Source organism: Bos mutus, chromosome 17 (genome assembly GCF_027580195.1).
Source record: "Bos mutus isolate GX-2022 chromosome 17, NWIPB_WYAK_1.1, whole genome shotgun sequence".
NCBI lineage: Eukaryota > Metazoa > Chordata > Mammalia > Artiodactyla > Bovidae > Bos > Bos mutus.
Window position 1 is genome coordinate 16,428,891 of NC_091633.1, and position 15,685 is coordinate 16,444,575.

Below are 15,685 nucleotides of genomic sequence, written 5' to 3' on the forward strand. Positions count from 1 at the left end.
GCTGCCACCCCCACCCTGGCTCGGAAACCTCTCCAACCCCCATCCAAGTTGAAGACAGGGCCAGCCTTCTTCTGCGTGTCATGCAGTGATTCTCCCCATCCTGGCTCCACACCCAGCCAGCCTCGCCCCGCTGTAATTACAGAGAGAGCTGAAGCCTCTCTGCCCGGTGTGACGTCAGCCTGAAGCTTCCAGCTCGATGATCTCACCCTAGTCACTTGGGATGAGGGTGCCGCCGTCTCCCTCTCGGCCAAGGAGGAAGGCAGCGGTGTCTGGGTCGGTCAGCTCAGCACAGACTTGCAGGTTCTTACCCAGGCCCCACCCCCTGCCCCAGCAGCGTGCCCAGGCTCTGTTTCCTCTGTTCCCTCACCTGCAGAATGGGCATGGTGACAGTGCCCGTGGTGCCTTTGTGAGAGTTTAGGGCCACAATGTCTGCCACTGCGCCCCCGTGGCAGGTGCACCAGCTACAGCAAACGATGAGGATGTTGTCATCCTCCATACGAGTATTTTTAGCAAACTACCTCATGTGCGCCCTTCTTAATACCGAACTGCTTTCTCAACCAATGACTCACTGAATTCCTTAACCCCCCACCCCACCCCACGAAGAAGGCGGAACCCATACCCCAAGCCCACAGAGGGGTCAATGGCAAGCCCCAGACTGCACACCTGCTGGGCACAGATCAAAGACAAACCCAAGCTCTAGGGGCGCTAAGGTCAAAGGATAATTTACAAATTCATTCTCTGAGCTACATGGGAGGGGCAGAAGAACCTAGCAAACAGGCCCTCTCTGGGCTTGGAAAATCAGACCAGAAACCCTGCCTGAATACAGCACCTTTGATAACTGTCATGCTTAACTGTCCTCACCATAAGAGAAGCTGCCATTGGGTACCACTCCCCATGGCAGCTTCCTCATCTGTAAAATGGAGATCAGCGTGGTACCCTCACCTCAAGGGATTGATGATGAAGATAAAGCCGGTTAATGTGTGTAAAGCATTTAGAACAGAGCCTGGCACCTAGCAAGCATTATGTAATTGAGAGTCAACATTGAAAATATACAAGTGATGGTTTGCTACATGTTTTAAGGAGGATGACACATCCGTCAGGAGGCTACTGTTACATCCACTTTCCAGGTGGGAAAGCAGATAGTTCAGAGCCACCTGCGGAAGAATGTTATTCCCCTCAGAAGGCAAGCACTGAGAGCCTGAGGATGCTAAAGGCTTGAAAGAGGGGATGGCAACCCAGGGCCATCTGCCTTCAAATCCACTGGGCTCCGGAGTCTCTCTCCTCCCCTTCCGCGGGTCCCCAGGGAGGAGGACGGACGCAGCAGGCTCTGAGGAAGGTATTTCCAGAGGGTGACCTGAGCCCTCACCCAGGCAGGGTTATTAATAGCCGGGCCATAGTGCCCCGCTAGGGGCGGGCGGGCTCCGGGGGAGAGAGCGGCAGAGAGGGCGGGGCTGAGCCGAGCTGGGGGAGGAGAGTCCGGAGAAGCGGAGAAGGCCCCTCCCAGCCCCCTGGGAGCCCAGCTGTCCCCCTCAGCAGATTCTCTGGGGCTGGTTCATCACCTCCGAATACTCCTGTGACAGGAGGCGTTTACAAAACCCGCCTCCAGCCCCAAGAAGCAATAAATAGAAGGCGCCCAGCCCACGAGAAGCAAGGAGAAGTTTCTAGGCCTGCGTCCCCGGGTTTATTAAGCTCTCGGCTTCACTCAGTGGCTCTGGCTGGGAGCCTGGACCGCTTGGGAGGACAGTGGCGGCTGGCTGATCTCCGGCGAGGCTGTGTGGAGAGGGGTCCTTGAGAATTCTGCTGGACCAACCGGAGGTCGCCTTCGTGGCTGGAGTGTCTTTGGGGGCTCGGACCCCAGCCAAGTGTGTGCCTCTGTCCCTGGCAGTGGATGGTTCTGAATCTGAAGAATAAGCTTGGAAGGCCAGCGCACCCACCTCACCTTGCTGTGTGACCTTGGGCAGGTGGCTCCCTCTCTCTGAGCCTCTGTTTCCCCTTCAGCTCAGCAGCCATCATGGCTGACGGTCAGATGCCCTTCCCCTGCCACTACACGAGCCGCCGGCGCCGGGACCCCTTCAGGGACTCGCCCCTGTCCTCCCGCCTGCTGGACGATGGCTTTGGCATGGACCCCTTCCCCGACGACTTGACTGCCTCTTGGCCTGACTGGGCCCTGCCTCGACTCTCCTCCGCCTGGCCGGGGACCCTGAGGTCGGGCATGGTGCCCCGGGGGCCCACTGCCATGACCAGATTTGGGGTGCCTGCTGAGGGCAGGAGCCCCCCACCATTCCCCGGGGAGCCCTGGAAAGTGTGTGTCAACGTGCACAGCTTTAAGCCGGAGGAGCTGATGGTAAAGACCAAGGACGGATACGTGGAGGTGTCTGGTGAGTGGGGGAGGACAAGAAGGAGAGAATGGGGGTTGGGGGTGGGGAGGGCCCAGCTGCAAAGAGCCAGGAGGACGCTCCCTTAGAGGGGACACTATGACAGCATGACACAGGTGACTTCAGGGCTCAGGAATGCAACCCGTAAAGTTATCTTTACAGAAAAGCCCCTCTCTTCCAGCTCCCAGGAGAAATTTTAACCTTTGGGTGCAGCATCAACTAGCTAACAGGCAGGGAAATGGAAACCACACTGCCTGTTTTAACAGAATTTAATGTAAAGAATAATAGATATAGGGGTAGAAAAACAAAGAAGAAGCGGGGTTCATGCACCCCAACATCAAGACACAGTCCAGGAGGGGGTGTCTGTAACTAGCTCAGATTTCAAGGGAAACACCTTCCCCTTGTCCCACATGAGGATACTGAGGCATAATCGCGGTTACAAAGCTATGACGCGGTAACGTTGACTGAGCGCTTACTGTCTACCAGGCACCATGCTCAGCGCTTTACCTGTGGCATCTCAGTGAACAGAAGCAGAAGAGTCAGGTCTTGTCTGTCTCTTCTTTTTACAGATGAGGAAACTGAAGTGCAGAGAGGTTAAGTCAGGAATTGGGAGGTCAGAAGCGAATTGATACGTTGAGCACCTACTAGGTGCCAAGGGCTACAGCTTTTCTATTGCTGCTCTCAACTAGTCCCATTGTACTGCTGAGGAAGCTGAGCCCAGGCGGGGACTTGTCCAAGGACACGCCTGAGTCAGCAGCCGGCAGAGTCCGGGCCTGCCCACATCCCATTCTGGAAGAGGGAATGTTCGGGGGAACAGGAAAGAGATGGACACTTAGTCCCTGTGAAGCAGAGCAGCGGGGAAAAGCTTTCTGTCTCTTCCCTCCCAATTAACATTCTATTAAAAAGCAGGTTCCTGGCAAGCTCGACCAGCCAGAAAATCAATAAAAGCCATTGCAAACAGGCTGGGTAGAGACAAGCCCCAGCAGAGCAGCCTTCGGGGGCGGGGTGGGGCGGGGGTGGGGGGAGGGGGAGTTTCAAAGGCTCGGGAGGGTGTGGTGGGTTAGGAGGCACACTGGAGCCTTATGCTGGTGGAGGAGGGCAGTCAAGGCTTCCTGAGTTGGCTGAGGAGCCAGACATCTGAAACCACTTCTCTGTGCTTTGTTTCCTTATCTGGAAATTGGGGTTCAAATGGCTGTACCGCCTGAGGACTGTTGTCTTAAAAGAGACAACACAGGTCAAGTGCGTACAAAAAACGACGTGTATAAAGTGCGTACACAATGCCTAAAACACAAGGGATCTGTACTGTTGCTGTTGTTGATGTTATTAAAATGCTGGGCACAAAGTAAGGCCCCAATTCATATGCACATACATAATGAATGCTTGCTAGATGCTCCCTGAGACCTGGGCTCAAATCCCGCCACCACTGTTTATACTTTCTGGGTAGATATGCACAAGAAAGTCTTTTCACTGGTCTGAGCCTCAGTTTACCCATCTAAAGAATGGGGGTAAATAATATCCAACTAGCAAGGCTGTAGGGAAGATGAAATATGCACAGTCTATGATAATAAATGCAGAGTGTCTGTAAGATGGAGCTGAAAATGTCTGCCTGGTACTCTGCAAACAAGATAGTTATTATCACTGCTCCTCCTGTCTTTGTTTTAATTAGGGTTTCAGAGGCTTCCTGGGTGGAGGGTCTCCCATACCCTGTGGCCCCTCCAGGAGACTTTGTCCAACCTGGAGGACTTTTTCTCTCATTTTCCTTTCTAGATAGGGTCTGGGAGTTCCAGGCTGCAATCCCAGCTGAGTACCTTACTAATCCAAGAGGCTCCGAGTAGTCACAGAGCCTCAGCTTCCACATCTGTAAAATGGGGTCATTGGGGGCTTAAATAAGACAAAAACAAGACAATGCCTTTTTAGGTTGAAAATGCTTCACAGCTGTGCACTTAGCAACTTTGACTTGACAGAATGCCAATGGCCTGAGAGTACATACAGAGATTCTTATAATAGGGATTTAAAAATCAAATTGACATCCTGGGCTCCATTTAAAAAGCAGTTTTCAAAGGATGTGGGGAGTCAGACCAGTCTCCCCTCCTACCTCACTTAATGACACACCCATTCCTCCTGAAACTCTTCATGCAGGGCACTGTGCTAAAGGCTGACATGTTTTGGCTTACTGATTCCTCACATGGACTTCTGAGAAAATATGCATAGATTTGATACACCCACTTTACAGTTGAGGAAACTGAGGCCCAGACACAGTCACCTGAGATCATCTGCTTCTCCATAACAAGGTTGGAAATTCAAAGTCAAGCCTGCTTAGACAGTTCAGAATCAGGATGACAGGATCTGCTTCTAGAGTGGTCTGGGGCAAACCCTACCACCTCTTGGGCCTCACATGTACCCTTGGTTTTATAAGGAGTTGGACTAGATCAGTATTTGCCAAATGGCATGTTTTAAGATATCACTAGGAATCTAATAAATTGGGGGAGGGGTTCCAGGATTTTCAAAGGTACCATATGAAGCAAAATTACAAACGGGTCTCCTTACTGCAGGACTTATCAGAGCCTTGAATTTGCTAATATAGTTTATGAATCTCTGAAAGGCGGCCCTGTCTTACCCAACCACATATGAGTGTCTAGGTCCAGGGAAATGTTTGGAAATTGCTAGACTAAATGATTTCCATCATGCTTCACACACACCCCTCCCCCACCCCACAGTCACCAGCCAAAAAATGTTCTCTTCATGGGTCACTGGGCCAGGCTCTGATGGAGGAAGGAACTGGAAAGCCCCTAGGCCTTATTCCATCCCTTTTCCTTAATCCCAGGGCCTCTGCCTTCCCTGGAAACAGCACCTCCTTTCTTCAGCTGGGCCAGTGGCTTTCCCTGAAGTGCTGATGCCGCCCCTTGGCACCTTCATCTCTCAGTGGCTGTGAGGGGCCTCTGGCTTCCCTGGCCTCTAGATGAGTTCTTTTTTATTTTTTAAAGACTCATAATAATTGCTTTTTTTTTTTTTTTCTATTTACAAAAAAATGTTCTATGGTAGAAAATGTAGATAGGAAAGCAAAATTAAAAAGTTAAAAATCAGTCATAGTACTTAAGCTGCCCCAATAAATAGATATTCAAATAACATGCAACTTGAGCTTCAACTGGAGCCTCTTAGCAGCACTCTCTTTCTACAGGTTAACTCCCTCCTCCAGCCCCCCTTCATGCAGCTGCCTTTGCTCAAAGATCCTCTCCCCAACCCCAGTATTTCAGAGCATAGACAGAGACATTTTGTTTCTGAGGACCAGTTCTTTCCTCAAATATCAAAATAAGCCAGAAGCATCCCCCTTTTACAACTTTTGAAGCAATTCTGTGACTCACTCTCACTGGCTCCTCACAGTAGCCAATAATTAGAAAGTTGTCACCACCACTGGAGAAAAGAAGAAACTGAGGTTCAGAGAAGAGGAGCAAAGTACTAGGAGAGGTCAGAGCAGACTCAAACCCTAACCTACATCCCTGCCTTGGAGTCTTTGCTCCAGCACTTCCAAGCTGTGTGACCTTGGGCACATCACTTAACCTCTCTGAACTTCCCTTTCCCCATCCACAAAATGGTAATGCTTTCTAAGGTTTTTGTGAAAGATTAAGAGTTGATATCAGTAAGGTGCTTAGAACAGTGGTAGACACCAAGAAAGTGCGATATAAAGAGTTTGCTATTATTATTTTTACCATCGTCATCATTGTCGTTTATTACTGCCAGGATATTAAGTATGCAAAAGGGCTGAGTCAGAGGCACTGGCCTGTCCCCAGGGAAAGCAGGTCTCTGGAGGCCCAGGCTTTGGGGAGTGGACCAGGGGATAGACAGTGTTCCTTTGGCCACAGGCCTGTATCAGAACTGGGCAGCTGGTGGTCACGGACTTGGCAGGTCAGAATAAACTCTCCAAGCTCCAAGCAGCAGCACATTCGCAGAAGAGTATGTTCTAGTTAGGCAGACGCTCATGTTTAAAAATGAATTCCTATAAATGTTCCCCTTTCTGCCCAGCTAGTGGGAGACTACACTGATGTAGTCTTTCCTGAGGGAAATTTAGCGACATACAGAGCAAGCCTTCAAAATTCTAGAACATGAAATTTATCCTAGGAAGTCATCAGGCTGGGTGTGACAATCTAGCTATAGGTATGTTCAGCACAGTGAGGTTCTTTCCAACGTCAAAAACCCTCTCAGTACCCCAAAGCCAGGGATTGGCTGAATGAATTTATATTTCCCTGCAGCCATTAAAAGTCATGTTGTTGGCAAATATATATCTATTGCTGATTCATCTTGATGTTTGGCAGAAACCAACACAATTCTGTAAAGCATTAACCTTCAATTAAAAAATAAATTAATTTTTTAAAAAGTCATGTTGTTGACAAATAGTTGCTGTAATATGGAAAAATGATTATAATGGGTCAACAAGAGAGAAAAACAAGTTCCGGACATAACATACAATATGATTTTTGATAAAATAGATGATATACATCTGTATTATATAACATGTATGCATTTCTCAGTAACAGGGAAATCTGGAACATATACAAAAATGTAGTTTTCTTGGGGTGATGCAGTTATGGAGGGTTTTGATTGTCTTTTCTTTCTACATTTTCAAACATACACATGCATTATCTTATAATCAGAAAAAGTTATTAATAAAGGAATAATGAATAATAAAAAGGTAATGAATAATGTAATCACCTATAAATTATCAGCTTAAAATCTTGACTGCAGTAAGACATTGTATTACACAAGGTTATTTACAGTCTAGATTCCAAAGCCCCTCAGAAGGGTGTCCCTGGGTAAATGAGCATTCTCGGCCCTGCAGTGTGGCCCCACAAATGAGGAGTTAATAATAATAGGAGCCTAATGACTCTGCTGGGCTCTAGTCCGCATTGTTTAGAAATTAGAGACACTGTCTCCCTTAAAAACAGAACAAAAACCAAAGACCCAAGAGTGGGGAGGGGCCAAAGGGTTCAGAATTTGTTACATAAATTGCAACATGACAGCCAGTCTGCGCCTAAGCCCTCTTGTAATTTCATATTTTGCTTCCTAAGGGAAGAGAAAAAGCCCTTGTCTTCCAGGAGGAGGAGGGGGCAGGTGGAATTTCATATCCATGTTGCTTCATGTGTCATTTCTCAGGGAAGCATCCTTTGGGTGTTTTCTACTTTGTTTTTGGAGATGGATGCCTTATTATTTCCAGGCAATTCTTTCAGGACTAGGTACAGATAATGGGGCTCAAAGAACTAACTGGAAGCTGGAACAGGCACAGGGGCAGCGGACCTCAGTCCTTGGCTTGGTTTCCAAGAGTTGGTTCTGAGGCCTGGGCTGCCACACAATTGCTGGGTGAGCTTGGACCCAGCCCCAGGCCTGAGTTTTCACATCAGTAACTGAGGGAGAAAAAAAGCCCATTCTCAGAGCTGGGAAAGGGCTCTGTCCGTTATAAAGCCCGGGGGGCTGGCAAACTAGCCTGACTTGTATCCTCTTGCTCATTTTGGGATGTTGGCCTCAAGGATCTCCTGGCTGGTTAGGAGCAAAGGGTGAGATGTGAGACTTAGAAGGTGCAGTGCAGGGTCTTAGAAGACAGGACGCCATTCCTGTGATTTCCTGGGTCTTAACTCCTAATCATCTACAAGTCATGGTCAAGGCCTCCTGACCTACCCGTTGTCATACTGCATCTTCACAGCAGCCTGGGAGGTGGTTTCAAGAGGGTCCACTTAGCAGAGGAGGGACCACAGGCTCAGACAACTGGAGCCTCTAGACCGAGCCCCGGGCCACACAGGAGGCCAGGGCAGCATCCCCATCTGAGCCGAATCCTGAATGATGCCCATGGGATGCAGATGCTGACTTGTGACTTTCCTCTCCCTTCCAGGTAAACACGAAGAAAAGCAGCAAGAGGGGGGCATCGTCTCCAAGAACTTCACAAAGAAAATCCAGTAAGTAACCTGGAAGTTGGATTTCAGGGGAGGATTGGAGTGGGGGCGGCATGCCTGGGACCCGTCTTGGGCATCTCTCCTTCAAGAGACCCGCCCCAGGGCAGGGGATTGAACCCCGTGAGAAGTTAAACAAACCTACAGTGGGTTCCCAGAAAGGGGGATGCCAGTTCATCTTCTCAGTGCCCTGTGAGGTGGGATCAACAATCTCGTTTTGTAGATGAAGAATTCAAGAATAGGAGAGGCAAGACGACTCGTCCACAATTCCATGAAAATCGGGGTACTCACCCACCCACGTGATATCATGCCTCCAGATTCCTAATAGAACCTTTCAAGGGTTGCTTGTTCCAGGTCTCCCATGGCCTTCCCTAGGGCACCTGTAAGAATTAGGCTGGAAAGTGTCCTGCTATCTTCGACCTAGAAGGGCTCTGAGGCTGAGAGATTGGGAGAAAAGAAGGGCCAGTTTTGCCAAGGGGAGTGAGAAGGGCTGAGACTGGGGGATTATGCGAGTAGCAGGAAGGCCACCACCAGGCTGAGCCAAAGAATCAAAGACAGACGGAGGCCCTGGTGGCAATACCTGTAGGGAGAAAAGTCTCACAGCGATGTGCCAGTGGCCGGCTGCTTCACAGACACCTTGTCCCCCTAAATGGCACCCCACCCCTCTGTGCACTTCTGGCTCTAAAGTCTCTTCTAGTCCTGTTTCACCTTTGAAGCAAAGGTATGCAGTGGGGGAGACAGTACCCTCCTTGTATTATGGGGAAACTAAATCCCCCAGAGGTGAAACCATACACCTTTCAGGGTCCTGAAAATGAGCATTCATAACAGCCCCAAACAGACCCTTGAACTCTTGAGTTCACCATGTTCAGTTCTTGAGCAAGGAATGCCCTTTCCTCATTCATAAAAGGAAGGGATACTGAGCCTTGTGGAGATACCCACAAAGGAAATGAGATCACAGCTCGAGGTGGGCACACAGCAGGTCCCCATAAGTGTCGGTTTGTTTTTACTACTGTTGTTATTGAATCTTAACCCTTCCCCTCATCCCAGCAAAGCTGTCCTGTGTCTGGACGGATGGCACAGGCTAAATTCTGAGGCTGCTTTTAGCTTTAAGCTTCCGCAATCCTGTCTCTCCCACCATGTGCCCATTCCTAACCCACCAGGCGCCTCTGGAGTACTCAAAAGCCTGCAGACACTTCCTGATAAGGCAAACACCAAACTTTTTCTCCCTGGCTGGCCTGCCATCACCAAGACCCACACCTTCCCCTAGTACCACAGCCAGATCAGACGTTGCTGAGAGGGGAGAGATGGGGAGAGAGGAGAGAGATGGGAGGGGAGCGAGAGGGCTGATGTTTCTTTTAAGAGACTGAAATAAGGTCTCAGTATGGAGTCACAGGCAGGTCAAAGCTGTGAAAGGGACTGAGCCAGAAAGAAGTCAGCAAATTCATCATCTCTAAAGACAGCCGTTTTCATGGATCTCACCATCTCTGAGGCCTCTGGGAAAAAACAGCTTGCTGCGAGTTACTTGACCAGATAGAAATGCCTAAAGCTGCCGGAAGCAGAGCCACTACTCAAATGGGGCTCCGCAGCTGAGCTAGGCTATTTCTACAGTATTGAACTAATCATGGCCGGGACCACCCTCCCCCAAGAGGCTCTCCTCGGTCACTTGACCATCCTGATGCAGTTCGCAAACCCTCCAAACCTCCCCACGTTCCAACAACCACGTTCCAACAACCAAAGAGCCCCCGGGACCCTCCTCCATCACCATGGCATGGATCCATCCATTCCAGTTGGTCAATGTCCAGCTGTACCAGTCATTAAATATTTTGAATCTCGCTTCTGGGTGTAGGGAGTCCTGGCGCCACGACTGAGTGGATGACTTGGAGCGACGTGCTAAACTGTTCTGGGCTTCTGTCCCAACTTCCCTTAGGATGGGGAGTGAGAGAATGTGCCCAGCCCATGGGGACTAATCTACTAGAGACTCAGCAAGACTGGAATCACACAAGAGCAGCTGGGAGTCCTGAGACCTCCCGGCACTGCCCTGACTCCATCACCAAGCAGCAGGACTGGGGTTTGGGACAGCCCCAGCCCCCTCTCAGAGGTCTCATTGCCTCTCCCAGGAAATACTCCAGTCATTAGAGTTTAGGGAAGCTCCTTAAACCCAGCTGAGGCCTTTGGAGATTTCATCCCAGACACGATGCTCCAGCCGTCTGCCTTGCCCACAGCTAGGGATTCTTCCCAACACACACATCCCCTTGGGAAAGACCCCGTTTTGACTGGATGAGGGAGAGACTGGAATTTGCAAGTCTGGTCCAGTGCAGGGCAAAGACTGGAGACAGGGGCTTTTCCACACCTCCCTGGAGTGAAAGACCAGGGAATGCAAGAAGTCATTGACAGAGGATGCCCAGAACCAAAGCAGACTGTAGTGTCTTAGCTCCACAGCTTCCCTGGAATCTGATCTGCCATTTGCAGCCCCCTGTGGTGTGTCAGGAGAAGGCAGTGGCACCCCACTCCAGTACTGTTGCCTGGAAAATCCCATGGGTGGAGGAGCCTGATAGGCTGCAGTCCATGGGGTCGCTAAGAGTCGGACACGACTGAGCGACTTCACTTTCACTTTCCACTTTCATGCATTGGAGAAGGAAATGGCAACCCACTCCAGTGTTCTTGCCTGGAGAATCCCAGGGACGGGGGAGCCTGGTGGGCTGCCATCTATGGGGTCGCACAGAGTCGGACACGACTGAAGCAACTTAGCAGCAGCAGCAGTGGTGTGTCTAGAGCCAGGTTAAGAGATGTAGAGGCTTGGGAGTTCCCTGGTGGTGCAGTGGTTAAGATTCTGTGCTTCCAATGCAAGGGGTGTGGGTTCAATCCCTGATTGGGAAACTAAGATCCCACATGCTACAGCTAGTAAATAAATAAATAAGCATCTGATGCAAGCTCTGAGGATCATAAAAAAAAAAAGTTTCTTCATTGAAAACTCATTCCATAGACAGGACACAAGACAATGGTGCCCTTTTTTTTTTTTTTTAAGATGCAGAGGTTTAATTTTATGCTGTCTTTAAAAGAATCCTGCAGAGTCGCTATTGGGCTTCCCAGGTAGTGCTAGTGGCAAAGAACCCCCCTGCCAATTCAGAAGACGTAAGAGACACAAGTTCGATCTCCGGGTTGGGAAGATTCCCCTGGAGGAGGGAATGGCAAACCACTCCAGTATTCTTGCCTAGAGAATCCCATGGACAGAGGAGCCTGGCCAGCTATAGTCCATAGGATCACAAAGAGTCGGACAGAACCGAAGCCACTTAGCACAGCACGCAGAGAGCTGGTATTTTTAAGCTCATCTCGTGGATTAGAAAACTGAGGCTCAAAGGTTGACAGGACTCAGGTAAGGTCACGTGGCCGTAACAAGCAGGTCTGGGATTGCACACGGGTCTCCCCATCTTCAAAGCCCACGGACTTCCTACTTGGTTGTGCCATCTCTTCGCTTCTGTCGTGTCCGACTCTTTGCAACCCTGTGGACTGTAGCCCACCAGGCTCCTCTGTCCATGGGATGCTTCAGGCAGGAATCCTGGAGTGAGTTGCCATGCCCTCCTCCAGGGGATCTTCCTGACCCAGGGATCTATTCCCTGCATCTCTTATGTCTCCTGCATTGGCAGGCAGGTTCTTTACCACTAGCGCCACCTGGGAAGCCCTCCTACTTGGCTGGATAGGAGAGACCAAATGAGTCATTCACAAACCATCTTCAATTATTTTTTTGCCTTATGTGCTTATGTCCCTATACTATTATTTGCTTGTGATTTTTTTTTCTTTTCAATCAATCCACTTTTGATAAAGTTCAGTTCTCATCAGTCAAACATTCACTCACTCAAGAAGGCAATTGTGAAATAAACCCAAAGCAAAATGTGGTTAAATTCTGACTAGACAGTGTTGCCTGCCTGAGGGCCTAAGTCATAGATCCGCTCTTTCTTTGTTGAAAGAGAGAAAATATCAAGAGATAGTAGAAGCTGAGGTGTTACAGCCATGTTAAAGCTCTGTGTTAACAGAGCTGAGACTTTCCCTTAGTTGTAAATGAAAGGATTTAGTTTCTTTAGGTTCAATCACCATAGATCTTCCCACCGGTTTCATTGAACCTCAGTCCCTTTTGCAAGAGGACCCAGGAGGGATAGCTCTCCCACCAAGTGGGTTCAACATAGAGGCCACCTGGTAAGAGCCCTTGAATGAGTCTGTTCCCATACTGGGGCCTAAGTTTCCCCATGCGTACTATGGGAACATTGTCCTGGATAGCTGACATCCTTTTGGCCGCTGACATTTCACAGGTCAGTGATGATGCTAAAATAGTCAGAGCTATCAAGGTGCCCACTTGTACATCTGATGCCTATGATGACAGTGTGGGAGCTGATGCCTATTGAGCACTTCCTATATGCCAGGCACTGTGCTAAGCCCTTTGCTTTCGTCATCCTACATAATTCTCACACCACCCTAAAAGATAGGTGCTGTTTTAAACCACATGTGGTCAGAGAGGTGAGGTCACTAACCCAAGATCACACAGTCAGGAAGAGGTGTGATTTGAGCTCCAGTCTGCCTGCCTGTGGAGTCCTTCTTATGGACCATGGCTGCCCTGTCATATGTCCCAGATGCCCTAGGGGTCGGCGTGCAAAGGGTTAAACAGAGTCAGCCCATCCCCAGCCGAGAGTGGTGGTGATCTGGTTGCTAAGTCATGTCTGACTCTTGTGACCCCATGGACTGTAGCCTGCCAGGCTCCTCTGTCCATGGGATTCTCCAGGCAAGACTATTGGAGTGGGTTGCCATTAGGGAAGTCCAAACTTTTGGCCTTGTCTCTACTTCAGAAGTTTGGCTTGGCAGTTGCCCAGGTTCCCCTTCTCTCCCACCCTTCCCTGCAGGCTCCTTGTTAATCAGGAATCTCCTTGGTAGATGCAGTTCATGTGGCTACCAGTGGCTGTTCACAGCATAAAACCTCCCCAGCCCCTCCAGGAAGGGTCCTGCCCATGACCGGCATGGGCTCACTTTACTGCCTGGTTCTTTCATCAAGACCCCTGCGTTTACAACAGGTGGAATCAGCCTAGACCGGTGGAAAGATCTGGGTGATTGAACCTCCTGGCTTTCCCTACCATGGACTTTTTTCAAAAGTCTGGTGCCTGGGAGAGGAGGCAGAGTGTCATGATCAGCTGCCTGATCTCTTGAGTTTGGAGACCAGGATTCCAATTCTCTTCCCATGTGCTACTTGCCAGCTGTGTTACCTTGGGCAAATCAGTTCACCTCTCTGATCTCAATCACCTCATCTATGTATTAGGGATAGTAATGGAATTGCCTGGTGGGATTATTATTTTTATAACAATAATGATTATGATTATTAAATTTATTATTTTGATAATAATAATAAAAATAATTATGTTTGATAATAATCCCACCAGGCAATATCAAAAATATTTTCTTTCAAATGAATGAAAGAGTGTCTGGCTGTATTAAAAATAATAAATGAATCTTCTACTTTCCCTAGGCTTCCTGCAGAGGTGGATCCTGTGACAGTGTTTGCCTCCCTTTCCCCAGAAGGCCTGCTGATCATCGAAGCTCCCCAGGTTCCCCCTTACTCACCGTTTGGAGAGAGCAGTTTCAACAATGAGCTTCCTCAGGACGGCCAGGAAGTCACTTGTACCTGAGACCCCAGTCTTGGCCCTTCCTTGTTCCCGCCCCAACCCCTGGGCTTCTCTGATTCCAGGATACATTACTATAGCTGAACTCATAGATTTAGTGTGGCTAAAATGTTGGGGGTCAGGGTGGATTGACCAGATTCCCTGGATAGTGTTAGTAGTAGGTTTTTCTGCAAGATGGCGCAATTGACAGGTCATGCTCCATTGCATTAGGCCAAAATGCTGGGAGTTTTCCCTTCTTTACCTTTTCTATCATGATGAAAATGTTGCACATTTTACAGTTGCAAAACAAATAAAAGGGGACATAACATTTCACTTTGTATCTTATCTTGCAGCTAATGCAAGAGTTGCTTTTCTCTGGGGACCGGGATTCCCATTCTGGGCTCCCAATGTCCAACCTGCCCCTTGGTTTGGTTGATGGAGCCCTCGTAGCTCACCCCACAGTGTTTCTGCAGCCCTGGTTTACAAAGGGTTATAGACAGGTCTTATATCCCCATATGGGATTTATCCTGCAACCACATGAAAACAGACAGTGCCGTGTGCCCTCCACCCAGGCATTTATAGCATGTTCCCAAGCTGGCACTCCCCAAGGACTTTAGAAGTCCTTTAGTTTATTATCTGGTTAAAGTCCCCCCTTTCTTGTGTCTCCTATGTCCAAGTCGGGATTTTTACAGAGGGGGCTGTCTCCAGACAGCTCCACCAGGAACCAAGCAAAGGCCAAATAGTCTGGCAGGCAGGCTAGTGGTGTTGTGTATATGGGTGGGACGTGCGTGTCATTGTTATTTGAATTGTGCTGTTGTTTAGGGAAAATAACAGTAAACAATAATAAAAGGAACTGATGTTATTAGCCTTGTGTGTTGTTTTGATGGGAACTAAATGCTGTACCACTTAGATATGCAACATCAGTTAGGGGTACTTGTGGTTGCAAATAATAATGCTCAATGCACTGTGGCTTAAATGATATAAATAACTTTACAGGAAGTTTAGATATGAGTGATTTCAGAATTACTTTTTCAGCTGTTATGCCACCAAGAACCCAGAGTCTTCTATCATTTTTCTCTACCATTTCTGATGAGTCTACAAGTTCTATCCTCATGTTTGCAAAAAAGGCTGCAGCAGCTCCAAGCATCTCAACCTCATATGGCCATGTACAGGAAGAGAAGGCAAGGGTAAAAAAGTCTTTTTGTCTGACTTTCTCTTTCATCAGTAAGCTCTTTTCCAGAAGCTCTCTCTCAACAGTCTTCTTTCTTTTTTTTTCATTGACCCAAAATGGGTCACATGAGTTTGTTGAAGCCAGTCCCTGGCAATGGGAAAGGAATGGCCATGATAGGCTTAGATCAATATTGATTTGTCCTTCGAGGCCTGGAACATTGCTGCTTGAAAAAGCAAGGTTCTGTTAGGAAGGAGGAAAGGGTCAGTCAACACTCCACACACTGATGCTGCCAGGAGCCCAGAACCCTGAAAGTCTGGTGGTAGGGAGCGTGCTACCACAGCGCATCAGTTAGAACTGTTTCTATGCTAAATGCTAGGAAGCCCTACTCCAACTGATTTAAAGAAAAAGGGGTATTTATTTGGGTACAACTGAGAAGTCCAAGATAAATGCTGCTTTCAAGTTTCTAATGATCTTAAGAGAACTTAGTTTGTCTCTTGTTCCCACGGTGTTGGCTCCGCGCCTAGTCTCCCTATTGCACCTCCCCCCACTCCTGCTCCTAGCTGT

At 48.7% G+C, this 15,685-nt stretch overlaps 1 protein-coding gene across 1 annotated transcript; it reads left to right on the forward strand.

Moving 5' to 3' along the window:
• Positions 1-1,584: 1,584 nt before the first annotated feature.
• On the forward strand, positions 1,585-14,812 carry HSPB8 (heat shock protein family B (small) member 8). The gene is made up of 3 exons (XM_005897414.3): positions 1,585-2,378; positions 8,254-8,317; positions 13,818-14,812. Exons 1-3 carry the CDS (start codon positions 2,012-2,014, stop codon positions 13,975-13,977), a joined length of 591 nt encoding a protein of 196 aa, XP_005897476.1. The 5' UTR covers positions 1,585-2,011; the 3' UTR covers positions 13,978-14,812.
• Positions 14,813-15,685: the final 873 nt, after the last annotated feature.

Excerpts from the sequence above, each read along its gene's own strand:
- HSPB8 (XM_005897414.3), top strand. The coding sequence starts at position 2,012 with ATGGCTGACGGTCAGATGCCCTTCCCCTGCCACTACACGAGCCGCCGG. Across the intron at positions 2,379-8,253 it reads CGGATACGTGGAGGTGTCTG|GTAAACACGAAGAAAAGCAG; the intron begins GTGAGTGGGGGA and ends TCTCCCTTCCAG. Across the intron at positions 8,318-13,817 it reads AACTTCACAAAGAAAATCCA|GCTTCCTGCAGAGGTGGATC; the intron begins GTAAGTAACCTG and ends TACTTTCCCTAG.